Source organism: Cladophialophora immunda, assembly GCF_000835495.1.
Source record: "Cladophialophora immunda strain CBS 83496 unplaced genomic scaffold supercont1.8, whole genome shotgun sequence".
NCBI classification, from domain to species: domain Eukaryota; kingdom Fungi; phylum Ascomycota; class Eurotiomycetes; order Chaetothyriales; family Herpotrichiellaceae; genus Cladophialophora; species Cladophialophora immunda.
In genome coordinates, this window is record NW_015622548.1 from 129,428 (window position 1) to 141,867 (window position 12,440).

Below are 12,440 nucleotides of genomic sequence, written 5' to 3' on the forward strand. Positions count from 1 at the left end.
TGCTTTGGTACTTGGGACCGCGGGTGCTGGTTCCAACCTTGAATCTTCATCTTCTGCGTACGTTCGTCTCAGTCCGAGAAAACACTCCAGATTCAATTGTGCCTTTTCCATTCCACACTGTCTTGGAACCTCCGGTGTGGACCATCGCCCCAAGCAATCGCCAGCTACATAATAAATCAAGTGGACTGACCACAAACTACGCCCGCCCTCGAACCTGACACTACGTTATTCTCTCCAGAACGAGTTTGAATCTGGTTTGTTCATTCCCACCAGCGAATCCGGATCTACGCCTGAATCAAAAAGGATGTGCGTCTGATGCGCGGCTGGAGTTAGAACAATACGAACAGTAGCATTGAGCGGAGAGATCGAGACATGGCTCGTATGTATATTGACACTTCCCACGTTGTCCTGGTGCAGGGACCTCATGATATAGTCTCGCACGAATGACAGCTGTCCAGCCATCCGGTCAGGCTTGTCTGCCGGGCGGACCGCTGTGTCGCTCATTGTGGTTGTTCCAACGCCTTGATTTCCCTTCGAGGACGCTCACAGCATCTTGCGCCCTTCCCGTACAGAACCCAACGTCTGACAACCTCTGACCTCTTTGCACAGACACTACATTCCCAGCCGACCTTCCCGTCCCCAAGGACGACGGTGCATACAACCATCTGAGCGGATTCATGATCCCTTCCACCCTCAGCCTCTCTGTTGCACGAGTCCCGACGCAGCGGGTGAATCTCGCCGACTTGAAGGGCTTGACGGTGGTGTTTTGTTATCCGCGGACAGGTATTTGTCCACCCTCCTCTGCGCCCTCCTTTTTTCGCCCTGGCCACTCGGAATCCCTTTGGCGCGATACTGAGGAGAGGTTCTTGACCAGGCGCACCCAACGAGACCGTCCCCGACTCATGGAACTCCATCCCAGGCGCAAGAGGATGCACGCCGCAAGCCTGCTCCTTCCGGGACAATCTGCCCGAACTGCGCTCGTTGGGAGTCTCCCACATTTACGGCATCTCCACCCAATCACCCTCGTACCAAGCGGAGGTGCACGAGCGGCTGCACCTTCCCTACGATCTTCTGAGTGATGAGGAGCTGGAATTCCAGAGAGGATTGAATCTACCGACATTCGACTGGGAAGGTCAGAAGGTCCTCAGGCGTTCAATGATTGCGCTACAGGATGGCAAGGTGGTGAAATGGTGGTATCCTGTTTTTCCCCCGGACCGGGGCGTGGACGACTTGATTGAGTGGTTGAAGAGTCGATAGGGACGGTTGCGGTCCATATCTGCGCAGGGCGTGCGAGCTCGACAAGAGGGGAGAGCGTTGGTGGTGAATTCGTCCTTTTACCTTTCGCCAGAAGCTTTTGGTTCTTTTTTTACACCCCGGCCATTGCCATAGGTATAGTAGTCAAAATTCCGTTCTTGTCATATCTTGCCTTGAAAAAGGTATAGCTCAGCGTGATGGTATCGATTCCCTTCATTTGTGGATCCTTGGCAAACTCGGGATCGATGAAGAAGAATACAGGCATGTCGACTGTCTCGCCTGCATTCAACCGCTGCTCTTCAAAGCAAAAACACTGAATCTTGCTAAAGTACGGCGCCACCTGCGCAGGTGTCACGGAATATGTAGCCACGCCGATGATATCTGCATCTCCTTTATTTGTGGCCGTGTAGAAAGCCAGAGCGGTCTCGCCAGGAAGGACCCGGACTTCGCGTTGCTGCGGCGTGAACTTCCAAGGGAGAATGTCGGAAACGGATCCGTTGAAGGTGACTCGCAAACGACGGTGGTCTTCGACGGGTTTGAGGCGGAGAGCAGGATCTCCGGTGGAATCGTGTGCCTTGACAGGTTGTCCGGACCATCCTGTTTGTTGACAGATCTAGAAAAGATTTAGCAAGACGTTCATGCTCTTGCGTGTTCGCATGCGAGGGCCCTGACCATTTTGTATAAAGGAACCGAAGCATAGGAAAGAGCTAGAAGTAGGATTCCCGCACTCAATCCATAATACCTAGGCTTATAGTCAGCTGCCTGCAGGCTTTTGCACTCTCCATTCAGATTACACACAGAGTCGTCCGGTTCTTCTCTCGAGCTTGAGCTCTGGCAGCCTCGAAACCGTTGGCATATTGAGAGCTTTTGGTTGACTGTGAAAGTGGACGGGTTTGTTTGGCGGGGTGAAGGGGCCGGTGGGGGATATCATGGAGCTGAAGGCGACGTAGAGACCTACAACAGCCAGAAATCACTCGACCAGACACACAACAGAGAGAAATCATGGTGAGGGCTGCAATGAACAGAGTAAATAATGGGTGGACTGATACGAGTTCAACGAAGCTACAAACTTTCCGCGGTGGTGGTTATTACGCGTAGGCTGCGCATGGGCTGCCGTAGTTCTGGGCAGTCCATTTACGGCGAGTCATACCACTCTAATTGTCAGCCTTGTTAGCATTCAGCCTTGTGGTCGGACATGTTGCCGCATAGGTGTTTAGGGCAGACCTTCCCACTGCTCTTGCTGGCTGCCGCATGTTGTTTTTCACAACTCAATCTGGACGTCTCATCAGCTGCGGCACATCTGAAGCCACATCAATAACCTGTCCTCCCCTGCAACGGCAAAAAGTCAGCCCTTTAGCTAAGTTAAACCCATTCTTGCCTCCGCCTCGCAACGACATCTTTCCACCAGGAGAACAGCCGCAGGGCCGGTATTAAGTTGTTCCGGCAAGTGGAGGCGCACGACAACACCAAACAGCTCCGCCTCGTTCATCGTCCATCCAGAATGCGCGAGTGACACGCCGACACCAATCACGTCGATCGTTTTGTGGCACGTTGGGGAAATCACTGGCATTGTCGATGGTCTCTGGCGTCCCGATACACAGACACAGCGGCGCCCTTTTGCATCGCCCTCACCACTACCCGCACGTGGTCCCGTACCGTTGTTCGTGTTCCTAGCTTGTTGGCTCCCTGGAATCCCCTGGCAATGACCAACTTTTCCCCTCGCAGATCCTGTCCGAGCTTCGTGCTACCGTGTGGCTTTGGGCTTGCGGCGACTCGTCTGGAATTTTTACCATAGCAGCAACCATAACCACTCATTCTCACCCTCCTTCCTCGAACAATGCCCATACCTGCGTGTTAAAGTATGCTTCCAAGCCAAACCTTGAACCAAGCTACATTCATTTACATTGCGCTCTTGTCTCCGACTTTCCTTTGAGTGTCGTTCCACGTCAATCACTCGTGTCATTTTGGCAACTCCTTCATCTCCTTTGCACACGCGCCTTGCCGCACCTCTTTCAACTTCTCGAGTATGAGAGTGGCCTGGCTTTTTTCTCGCCAATTTCAACGCCGTCTCCTAATATCTCTCATTCTGTCCGTCCTTGCCATTTGGTGTCTACTTCCACCAAGTCCAAAACATGGTGTACAGCCAGCCGAGCTGGAGCGACAATACCCCTTACTTTGGCGGCACGTGCATACGTTCAACGGTACTGGAGGAGGTGCGTTGTCACCTTTTGCTAGGGATCGGCCGACAAATCAACCAGATACCCTTGGCGCAATCCCCCTTTTCTCTTTGACTTCCCACTGACGAGTTCCAGCATGGTATATTCCGCCCTCGTGGCTGTCGTCAGCCGATTTCCAGCCGGAGACAATAGTCGATGCGGCGCTTCTGGCTTCGCAAGCTGCCAACAGCAACAAGCGCCGATTCATCGACCGTTCTTCCATTCCATTAGTACTTCACCAGACTTGGAAAAATCGATGTGTGGACACATGGTCGGATCTGCTCCGCGCCAGTGTGGAGAAATGGTTGAACTATGTAGTGTCCGACGACATGGCTTATTTCTTCTGGGAAGACGATGGCATTGTACGAATGTTAGCCGAGTTTGAACCTGATTTTGTTCATCGCTTCGTGGCCTTGCCATCGAATGTGGAACGGGCTGATGTCTTCCGCATCTTGGTTTTGAAATGGTTTGGTGGAATTGTAAGTGTGTCCTGCTCATATGAAGCCCTGTCTGCATCTCAAGCCGATTGACATCTTCCTAGTATGCAGACGTGGATACTCGACCGCTTCGCCGGCCTGCCTCCTGGGTGGCCGCTTCTGACCTTGCTCCCTGGACGGACTCCGTGACGGAAATGAACTTTTCCTTCGACAACCCCGTAAGCAGCATTCTTGGGATTGAAGCTGATTGTGTGCCTCACAAGAATGACTATTGGCGTATGGGGTATTCATACCCTGTCCAACTCACGCAATGGGCTTTAGCTTCAAGTTCCGGCCACGCCATTCTTCTACGCTTCATGGACACCCTTCAACGAAGGCTGGAAGATATTGCGAGGCGCAACAGGGGAGATATCAGCGTTCCGGAGGCAGTCAGGGAACTACGACAAATTGGACCAGTGTCTTTGACGGGACCAGTTGCTGTGACCGTCGCAGCGAAGACTTGGCTAGAGGAACGCACCGGGTTGCGGTGGAACGCTTTGACTGGATTGCTCGATGGCGGTCAAAGCAAGCTAGTGGAAGATGTTCTGATCTTGCCAATCACTGGATTTAGGTTGGTGTTCTTCCTCACGCTGTCTACGCCACTCGGATTCTGACATTGAAAACAGCCCCGGACGAGGCAGATACGGCAACATGGGCTCGAAGCCGGTAACAGACCCTTCAGCGCGAGTTTGGCACCGGGCGCAAGGGTCTTGGCACACCTTCAACGCCAAGGTTGAATTCGGAAAGGTCTGTCGGACATTGTTTGGACTGTGCAAGGACTGGCCGAAGCAGCCAGGCTGATTAGAAGACGACCGATGGTTGGAGACCTGGGGATACGTCTTGCGCTAGGCTAGCCACGGAGTTAGGAAGGTCGTCAGGTTGTACAATAGGCCACGAGGGGTCCAGAGACTGGCGAGCAAGAACTGGCTATCACTCTCTTGTTCACATTGGATACTGCGGAATATTCGATTGGTATTAGGTAGGGGAAGCCGCCAGTCTACTTTCGATATGGCGTCATTCTCGAGATCAGAAACAGTTCGGGAGGATGTCTGTCCGCACGGTGTAACATTGCCGCCCTGAACCTCCATGACTCGACCAGACATCGGCAAAGAGTCTGCAGAGTCGATAGAAAAGATGACCAAACACTTGCTAGACTCCGTGGATCTGGATCAAGACGATTTAAGCGTTTTGCAAAGTCCTTCCCAGTTACATTGGTATCCAAGTACCTCCATACCGCCCGCGAGTCTGTGTAACTCTTGTTACGTCAGCGATGCTTCAACAGCTCCGAGTCTGTGGAACAAAGCTTTGAGCACTGGAGCATACGATTAGAGTAGATTAGATACTTTCCGTGATGGTATCAGCCGCAGATTGTTGTAGTGCGGAGCCACTTGACATCCACCAATACCCAAACGGTCCGAGGCAGCCTGTTTACTCTGTTCACCGGACCGAGATATTCCAGCTCGTTGAGGAGTGGTCTGACAGCCTTCTGCCACAACAACCCCTCAAGGCTCTTCTCAATCATTTGATGGCTGGTCTCTTTCGTTCCAGGTCACCTTCACTTCAACTTCAACTTCAACTTCACCGAGGTTTTGTTGCCGTCAAACAGACGTTTGTCCGCCAGCCGCCCTTGGTCAAGGCATAAAAGACCTCTTGCATCGACAGGTGGGTCCAAAAAATCCCAATGTCGTCAAAGATGGATTTCATCCCGGCAAGCAGCATCTCCTTCCGGACCGGGTCGGCGAGCACCCCATAGCACAGCGGTCCCGCGAAAGTCATGTAGAACGCGCCAAAGGGCTTGGTCGTCTGGGCAAAGTCGAGCGTCTCCAGGATGTAGGTCGAGGATTGCGACGTTTGCAGGGAGAGGGCAGCGTTGGGGCCCGAGAGAAAGTTTTGGAGAACGGTGTTGATCAGGATGACGCAGCCGTGGTAGAAGGTGGCTTGCTTGATGTATCGTGACGGCTGCAGCGACTCGAGCTTGCTCTCCGGGTGGAAACCGGGGGCCGGGATTGGGCCGCGGTAGGCTCGTGGGTAGGTGGCATGGACGCCCGGTGTGGAGAGGTTGCGCGTGACAGTCTCAGACTGGACGACAATCGATGCGCGGATTTTGTATATCTGCGAGAGCAGCTCCGCATAGAGAGGTGATGACGCCGCAGACGGAGATGGCGGGCTCAGTTCTCTAGCACGCACCAGAACTCCTGGCAGGTTTGCGAGGATCGTCCATAGCTCTGCGGTGACGGGGCTTTCGGAGTCTGCTCCGCCAGTCCTGCGCATCGCGTTGGCCCATTCCCGTCCACTGAGAAAGCAATCCTCGCCGCGCAGCATGCACTGCGTGATGATTGTCGGATACTGCGACATGAAGATTGCGGCTTCGAACTCGGACGACTGCGCGCGGCTCGGGCCACAGCCTCTGAGGATCGCAGAGACGCCACCTGAAAGCGTGACGAAAGAGTAGGCCGGGCCAGGTTTCAGGATCTCATACTGAGCGAGAAGTAGCGATGCACAGAGTGTCTCGGACGGCGTGGAGAGCAAGCCATCGCCGTCGTACTGGGCCAGCTCTTGTCGAAGGCAAGAGATCGCCGTACAGTAGCGGGCCAACTCAAGGGACTGGTTGCGCGGCCGGCCCATGCTGACAGCGGTAAAAGAGTACAGGAAACAGTTGACTGCGGCGTCAAGTGCCCGGCTTCGGCCCAGACGAGGTGGGAGTTTTCCGAAGTGGAAGCCCATTTGCTGCAGGCGTGCACCGAACGCAGAGGGTATTTCGAGCGCCGAGATCAGGGTGGTAGCAAGGCGCTCGGATTGGGTCAGTGGGACGACAGTTGCCACAGGATCTATCGTTTCCTCAAGCTGGGCGATCCTGTTCCATTTTAAGCTACTGGCAGAGGTGCTGCCACCATTGTCGTCAACGGTAATCGCATCCAAGGCTTGAAGAAGCTGTGCGCGCTGTTCCACCGAGCCGTACTGATATCGAAACGGGGAGTCTGGGCCTGTACAATGACGTTTGCTTTTCTCGCATTGGAAGCATATCGGCGTGCGCTCATCACACTAGGTGAGATCTCGGTTAGATTTGCGATATGGAGGGGCGCTCGTATGGCGAGAAGAATCGAAAACAGAGATCTGATCTTCGAGGTGGCTTACTTTTATGCGTCGTTGCTTGCATGTCCGACAGCCTTTGCTCCTAGCGCCAGGCATATTGACCGTTTCTGCGGCGGTTTTTGTTCAGACTTGATGGTGTCCTTTTCCCACGTTGGCAAGCGTTATCGTATGAGAAGATATAGGTTATAGGTCACAGGAAGACTCAGCGGCAGTTTCGCGTTTCACTCTTCTTAAAGAAATGGACAGCGGTGACCTAGCTTCAACTTCCATGGCTCCACCTATTGATCTTCTGCGGCCGAACTTGGATGGCACCAAGCGATTCGCCCAGAAGAAGTTGAAACCACAAAGACGAGTCTGATGTGCTACATAGGTAGCTTGCTGGGGGCTGAATCGCAGACCAGGCCATGGGGCTCAGAGCCAAGCTGGGATCTACGTTTGGTTGTAGATCCAGAAGCTAGGACTAAAGTCTAGCTGTCGACAGGTGGTATCTGGATCCTGAGTAGCCGCTTAGGCGTCTGAAAGCACTGAACAGGATAGACATGTGGGTACCGAGTTCATATTTCGTGTACGCGCAAAACAGATGTTCAACGGTCAAGATTATTGACAGGGAGGCCTCAAAATACCGAATACCCGTATCCGTCACGTCATTTACATCGGGAAACTAGTCGCATCGGCATTAGTCCAGCTATGGTGGAGCACCAATGCCTAAGGCGTCCCACACGAGGCTGTGGTCCTGGAACCTCGCCATTATCGAGCAATCAGCAGGAGTAGCTTGCGACGGAACTGCTTGGATGGATAGATGCTTACAATATGCGCGGTGCCCACTGTGTGAGTAAAAGACCAATCCGCCCTGCAGTACTTTCCACACTCGTTGTACGAGTACACAACACTGCATCCACATACAGCGTAGAACACATAGGGTGAAGTCAGTGAGAGAGGATTATATCACTGAATGGAGGGCTCCTCGACATTATTGCATAGTCCGCTATAGGGCCAAGCATTCGGCCCAGGTTGCCAACTACGGCATCAACAATCTTGTGGTTTCAAGACGAACGCGTAGCATTCAATTTTTCAAGAACAAAATGGTAGAGTCTCTGGACGAGCTGGGCCACAATGCTTCCTGTGAACATGAGACTTGCTGGCAAAGGCGAGGAGGTTCGTCTAAAGGATACCCAGGGCACGCCAGGGATAGGTACCAGTCACGTGGAAATGGCGGGCATGACGTTACATAAGCCGCTGCTGGCACATTTCCAGCGTTACCGTCGTCACTCATCGGAGGCTCTTGCTCGATCTGATCTCAATATGCATCCCCGTGACGTCAAACCGGGCGCTCATTCTCAACATGGAGTGGAGCGAAGGCGCCAAAGGAACAGCTCAGCAACCCTCACTCAACAAGCAAATAGATGGGCTGCTAACATGTGGCCCAATATTGTTGTCTGATGTTTTAAATGGATCTTTTCAACACCGTCACTCAAACCATTGATCAAGTCTTGACTTGCGACTGGTACGATTCGTTCAAGGTATTCAAGATGGATGGCAACCAGGGCCAAGATAAAACTATGGATACAGTTCCGGGAGGCGAGACCCCCCAGTATGTGGTTATTGCTCTCTCTCATGTCAGTCTCCGAGCGCCAGCTGATAGTCGTCGTCCGCAGATATGAGTCCATCAAGACCGAGACTGTTCCCACCTCGAAGCAAAGAGGTCAATTGGGCGGTACGCCATTGACATCTTGTCCCTCTCCTCTCTGCAACTGACCATGTTCCTTAGGCGGCCCCAATATCTCAGAAAGCCTCTTCGTGTCCGAAGATCGGGGGAGGCAGACAGCTGACAACATAAGATATGGTCAGAATATCTTAGAGTCCGGAATGGGTGGCAAGACAGCGGCGCAGGACGGCCAAGCCGGCCAGGAAGGTGGCTATGGAGGAACACAAGATCAGGCCGAGGGACAGAAGGACACCAGGCCGCAGCAAAGATACGGGGGAGGAAGTGGGATCGGGGCATAGAGGTCGAGAGTTTTCGAGTGTGTCCCTGGATATCTCCTCGTCCGATGGCTCAGGGTGAAACGTGAACAGTCGTCGGCGGAGGATCTAATTCAGTCGCGATCGTCTGAGGCGGCACTTCCATCGCAGAGGATATGATGGGTTGTGGGCTTTTCTTGTCCTTGGGTTCCACCTCTCTTCGGGCCTCTTTGAGCTTCTCCAGCGTCACTCCATTGCCAAGTTTTGTGATGCCAACCATTGGCGGGTCTCCCTTCTTGACAAACTCCCATAACCCAGGTAGTTTGTTTCCTGCCAATCTAAAAGCATCTCTTACCACCTGCTCATGGAGGTTGCTCTTGATCTCGAACACTACCCTGCTGACTGGGATACGCGCGGCCCAGTAGTCGAATTTCCCCTTGCCTTTCCCCATCCGCACGTCGCTGCCTTTCGTGTAGACGCCGATATTTGCGCTAACTCTCTTGTACAACCTGAAGCGTTCGCCCCGCAGTCTTCTATTGATGGTTTCCTCGGCATTCTTGAGCTGTTTCGCCGAGACGCGTCGATCGTGGTCCTTCATCCGCAGGCCGTAATCACCCCAGACAACGGTCGTGCCACGCATGGAACCACCCGTGGGCATTCGAGGACGTCCTACATGAGACTTTCTCACTTCCGGCCGTTTGGGTGTCAGCCAATCTTGACGTGCTGTCGTGGTGGAGAACGAGCGGTCGCATCTTGACGGAGCTCGGATCGCGCGGTTGGTGAGGTGAGGGCAGTGTATCCAGCTCGATCTCGTAGGTGCCGTTCTCGGGTAATTTGAGAAGATTGCCTTTATTTGTAGGTATCGCAGGCAGGCAACTGAGACGCTGTCAGTCTTGAAAACAGACATCAAACGGACGGACAGAGAGCTCTCATACAAGATGGGCCGGTAGGCTGCGCAGCCATTTTTTCGGCGCTGGTCGATTCGTGGATCCAAAGTACACCTTATACAGCGCCCAGTGGGATTGAGGGAGAAGTTGTGCTTGACTCGGGCGCAGTAAATGCGATGACAAGATCAAGGGTTATACTTGTTTACAGGTCACAGAGCATCGCTTTCATTGATGCACGCATTGAGAATGAAAAAGCTCGGGCGCGCAGTCGACATTGTGCCAAGATTCGGCCGCTTTAACTCGTGTTCCTCGTCCGCCAGCCAAGCTGTGCTTTACCTTCCCCTAATAGCATCGCAGACACGCTAAAATTGACTAGGCTTGATAGAGCTACCAACAGACGTGTTTTTAACACCGACTGGCAACTTAGTAGAACTCATCTATGTACCTACAAGTAGGTTATAATGTATGAAACTTCACATGAGAATCCAGCGGCCGTCGTGCTTCTCACGATGGACAAATTCAAACGAACGACCTGAGCGAGTTTTCAGATCTCTCTGTTGGCGTTGAGTGGTTCTTTGTGACTCTAGTTCTATGTACCAACGAGTATCACTCGGCAAAGCCACTTGAGGTTTGGCTGAACCCTAACCTCTCGTTCGCCAGCTGACGCATCCGTCGCTCTCCCGATGACAACCCCTCCTCATCCGCGTCGAACGGTTCCAGGCCAATGGCGCGCAGCCCCGGCAGTGACAGAATATTCTCGCGTCGGGCACCGTGGTCGGCGTGGTCGCGCTCCAGCTCGTTGTGCGGGTAGTTGGTGTGGTCTTTTGGTGGCAGGACGTCAAGGAAGCTCTGTCGCATGCTCACGAGGCTCTCCAGGTTGTACGGACAGAGTGGCACGCAGCCGTTGTAGCAGACCGATGAGTCGCGCGTGCCGGGGTGGAACTTGTCCACCTCGTGCACGAGGTCGCAGTGCCAGAAGACATAGTCACCTGGCCTCACCGGCGGAATGCCCACCATACTCTTTTCCATCAGCAAATGCGGATGCAGTTCCCGCGTGGGCAGAAACTGCGTCGCTCCCGGCGTTGCGCCCGGAAACAACGGTGTTACGTCGTCGAACGTCTCGTCGAGGATGAAATACGGTCGCAGCAATTGGTACGCCGTCGAAAGTTTGAGCTCGGGCAGAAGTCGTAATGTCCCTTCGCCGGTATTGGTATGAGACATACTGAGCCAACCTTGCAGCGATCGGAATACCGAGCACGAAGCTGTTCAGTACGGCGCCCAATCGTTAGCCCTTGAACCTTCACAATTTCAGGGCTGCTGGGAGTGTATACTGGGCTCTTACTTCCTGTTTGATACAAATCACTTTTTGCTTCCGCACGATGGTCGGCGTTCCATGGGTCATATTCCTCCCAACGGCCTCTGAAGATCGGCTCGTAGCAAGAGCGATACGTGGGGTCCTCCCATCGTTCGATAGAGCCAGTATCCTGGTGAGCATTGAGGGTGAACTCAGAGTCTGCTTGACGGTGAGTGGGGGGTGGCTATGCAGCCAAGGAGGAGTTTAGCACACCTTTGGAAGGATGTCGGATGCGAAACCTGTCGGCATACACAACTTGACTCGACATGTCGAACAAGGTGTCGTCTCGGGTCAAGTGCCACAGTTGACTGACCGCGTCCATCGCTTGGAGGACTTTGGGGTGACTCCGGATCTGCATTTGCGGCGGCGTCCAGAACAAGCTGAAGGTTTGGGGGTCGTGCGTGGGAAACCCTCCTATTCCAGGGTGCCTTTTCACGTAACTCTTCAATTCCTGCTCCCAAGCGGTGGCTTGCTGCTTGGAGACGACATTCCGGATGATGACACATCCCGTCCGGCGTACCGTCTCACTCAGGCCTTCTGGCAGTCGACCACCGTTCTCCTCAACCGTTGCAAAGTCGATCTCGGGAATCGCTTTCGGGCCTTGCTTGCATATTCGCTCGGCTTCCACCTCTAGAGCCGAGGTGAGACGATGATAGGAATCGATAACCTGCTTCCTGTCCTGTGATTTGACGATCGACTGCTTCAAGACCGAGAACCGTTCCTCCAGCAGCGGACAACTATTGCCATTCGTGAGTACCAGACCGTATCAAAGAAACACTCACTTACGGATACTGTGTCAAGGCTTGGACCTGCGTAATGGTAGTGGTAATGCCCATGGTTGGAGACAGGATGGTATAGGTTTGGCACCGTTGCCCGCGAGACTAACGAAAGAAAAGAGATGGGAAAGGATACAACAGATTTAAAAACAGATACTCTAGGCCTATCCTGGGGTCTTGAGATTCTACTCCGGAAAGCCACATCAGGCCATCACGGTACGTACAGTTATTTGAGTACCACTGTATTAGTCCGCCCGCTTCGATGCTGTTCATGCTTGCTGCACGTCGGCCGCGGGGCGATCAAATGCTGGTAGTGCATAGATAGTCGAAGCGTCGCCCGAGGCCGGTCAGCGTCTATCGCCTACCTACATAGTCCCTGAACAGATCCACTCAACTTGTTTGTCATTTACATGTGTTACTAAGTG

At 53.4% G+C, this 12,440-nt stretch overlaps 5 protein-coding genes across 6 annotated transcripts; 2 read left to right on the forward strand and 3 right to left on the reverse strand.

Annotated features, from left to right (window-relative positions):
* Window positions 1–290: 290 nt before the first annotated feature.
* PV07_12122 (uncharacterized protein) lies at window positions 291–2,297 on the reverse strand. The gene is made up of 3 exons (XM_016399615.1): window positions 2,053–2,297; window positions 1,927–1,996; window positions 291–1,867 (listed from the first exon to the last, which is right to left on the reverse strand). Exons 1-3 carry the CDS (start codon window positions 2,256–2,258, stop codon window positions 1,367–1,369), a joined length of 777 nt encoding a protein of 258 aa, XP_016242427.1. The 5' UTR covers window positions 2,259–2,297; the 3' UTR covers window positions 291–1,366.
* Window positions 2,298–2,549: 252 nt separating this feature from the next.
* PV07_12123 (uncharacterized protein) lies at window positions 2,550–5,047 on the forward strand. The gene is made up of 4 exons (XM_016399616.1): window positions 2,550–3,467; window positions 3,567–3,949; window positions 4,012–4,517; window positions 4,573–5,047. Exons 1-4 carry the CDS (start codon window positions 3,281–3,283, stop codon window positions 4,745–4,747), a joined length of 1,251 nt encoding a protein of 416 aa, XP_016242428.1. The 5' UTR covers window positions 2,550–3,280; the 3' UTR covers window positions 4,748–5,047.
* PV07_12124 (uncharacterized protein) lies at window positions 4,960–7,335 on the reverse strand. The gene is made up of 2 exons (XM_016399617.1): window positions 7,082–7,335; window positions 4,960–6,988 (listed from the first exon to the last, which is right to left on the reverse strand). The coding sequence occupies exons 1-2, from the start codon at window positions 7,133–7,135 to the stop codon at window positions 5,525–5,527; spliced, it is 1,518 nt and encodes a 505-aa protein (XP_016242429.1). The 5' UTR covers window positions 7,136–7,335; the 3' UTR covers window positions 4,960–5,524.
* Window positions 7,336–8,365: 1,030 nt separating this feature from the next.
* On the forward strand, window positions 8,366–9,352 carry PV07_12125 (uncharacterized protein). The gene is made up of 3 exons (XM_016399618.1): window positions 8,366–8,630; window positions 8,695–8,753; window positions 8,808–9,352. Exons 1-3 carry the CDS (start codon window positions 8,488–8,490, stop codon window positions 9,041–9,043), a joined length of 438 nt encoding a protein of 145 aa, XP_016242430.1. The 5' UTR covers window positions 8,366–8,487; the 3' UTR covers window positions 9,044–9,352.
* Window positions 8,493–10,140, reverse strand: PV07_12126. 2 transcript variants are annotated; one of them, XM_016399620.1, is made up of 2 exons: window positions 9,934–10,140; window positions 8,493–9,874 (listed from the first exon to the last, which is right to left on the reverse strand). In XM_016399620.1, the coding sequence occupies exons 1-2, from the start codon at window positions 9,959–9,961 to the stop codon at window positions 9,093–9,095; spliced, it is 810 nt and encodes a 269-aa protein (XP_016242432.1). In that variant the 5' UTR covers window positions 9,962–10,140; the 3' UTR covers window positions 8,493–9,092. The 2 variants fall into 2 exon arrangements, with proteins under 2 accessions (XP_016242432.1, XP_016242431.1); XM_016399619.1 differs by having other exon boundaries at window positions 8,493–10,140.
* Between the last annotated feature and the right edge of the window lie 2,300 nt (window positions 10,141–12,440).

Excerpts from the sequence above, each read along its gene's own strand:
- PV07_12124 (XM_016399617.1), bottom strand. The coding sequence starts at position 7,135 with ATGCCTGGCGCTAGGAGCAAAGGCTGTCGGACATGCAAGCAACGACGC. Across the intron at positions 6,989-7,081 it reads GCAAGCAACGACGCATAAAA|TGTGATGAGCGCACGCCGAT; the intron begins GTAAGCCACCTC and ends GATCTCACCTAG.
- PV07_12125 (XM_016399618.1), top strand. The coding sequence starts at position 8,488 with ATGGATCTTTTCAACACCGTCACTCAAACCATTGATCAAGTCTTGACT. Across the intron at positions 8,631-8,694 it reads CCGGGAGGCGAGACCCCCCA|ATATGAGTCCATCAAGACCG; the intron begins GTATGTGGTTAT and ends CGTCGTCCGCAG. Across the intron at positions 8,754-8,807 it reads GCAAAGAGGTCAATTGGGCG|GCGGCCCCAATATCTCAGAA; the intron begins GTACGCCATTGA and ends CATGTTCCTTAG.
- PV07_12126 (XM_016399619.1), bottom strand. The coding sequence starts at position 9,905 with ATGTCTGTTTTCAAGACTGACAGCGTCTCAGTTGCCTGCCTGCGATAC.
- PV07_12122 (XM_016399615.1), bottom strand. The coding sequence starts at position 2,258 with ATGATTTCTCTCTGTTGTGTGTCTGGTCGAGTGATTTCTGGCTGTTGT. Across the intron at positions 1,997-2,052 it reads GAGAAGAACCGGACGACTCT|GTATTATGGATTGAGTGCGG; the intron begins GTGTGTAATCTG and ends CTATAAGCCTAG. Across the intron at positions 1,868-1,926 it reads CGGTTCCTTTATACAAAATG|ATCTGTCAACAAACAGGATG; the intron begins GTCAGGGCCCTC and ends AATCTTTTCTAG.
- PV07_12123 (XM_016399616.1), top strand. The coding sequence starts at position 3,281 with ATGAGAGTGGCCTGGCTTTTTTCTCGCCAATTTCAACGCCGTCTCCTA. Across the intron at positions 3,950-4,011 it reads TGAAATGGTTTGGTGGAATT|TATGCAGACGTGGATACTCG; the intron begins GTAAGTGTGTCC and ends ACATCTTCCTAG. Across the intron at positions 4,518-4,572 it reads TTGCCAATCACTGGATTTAG|CCCCGGACGAGGCAGATACG; the intron begins GTTGGTGTTCTT and ends CATTGAAAACAG.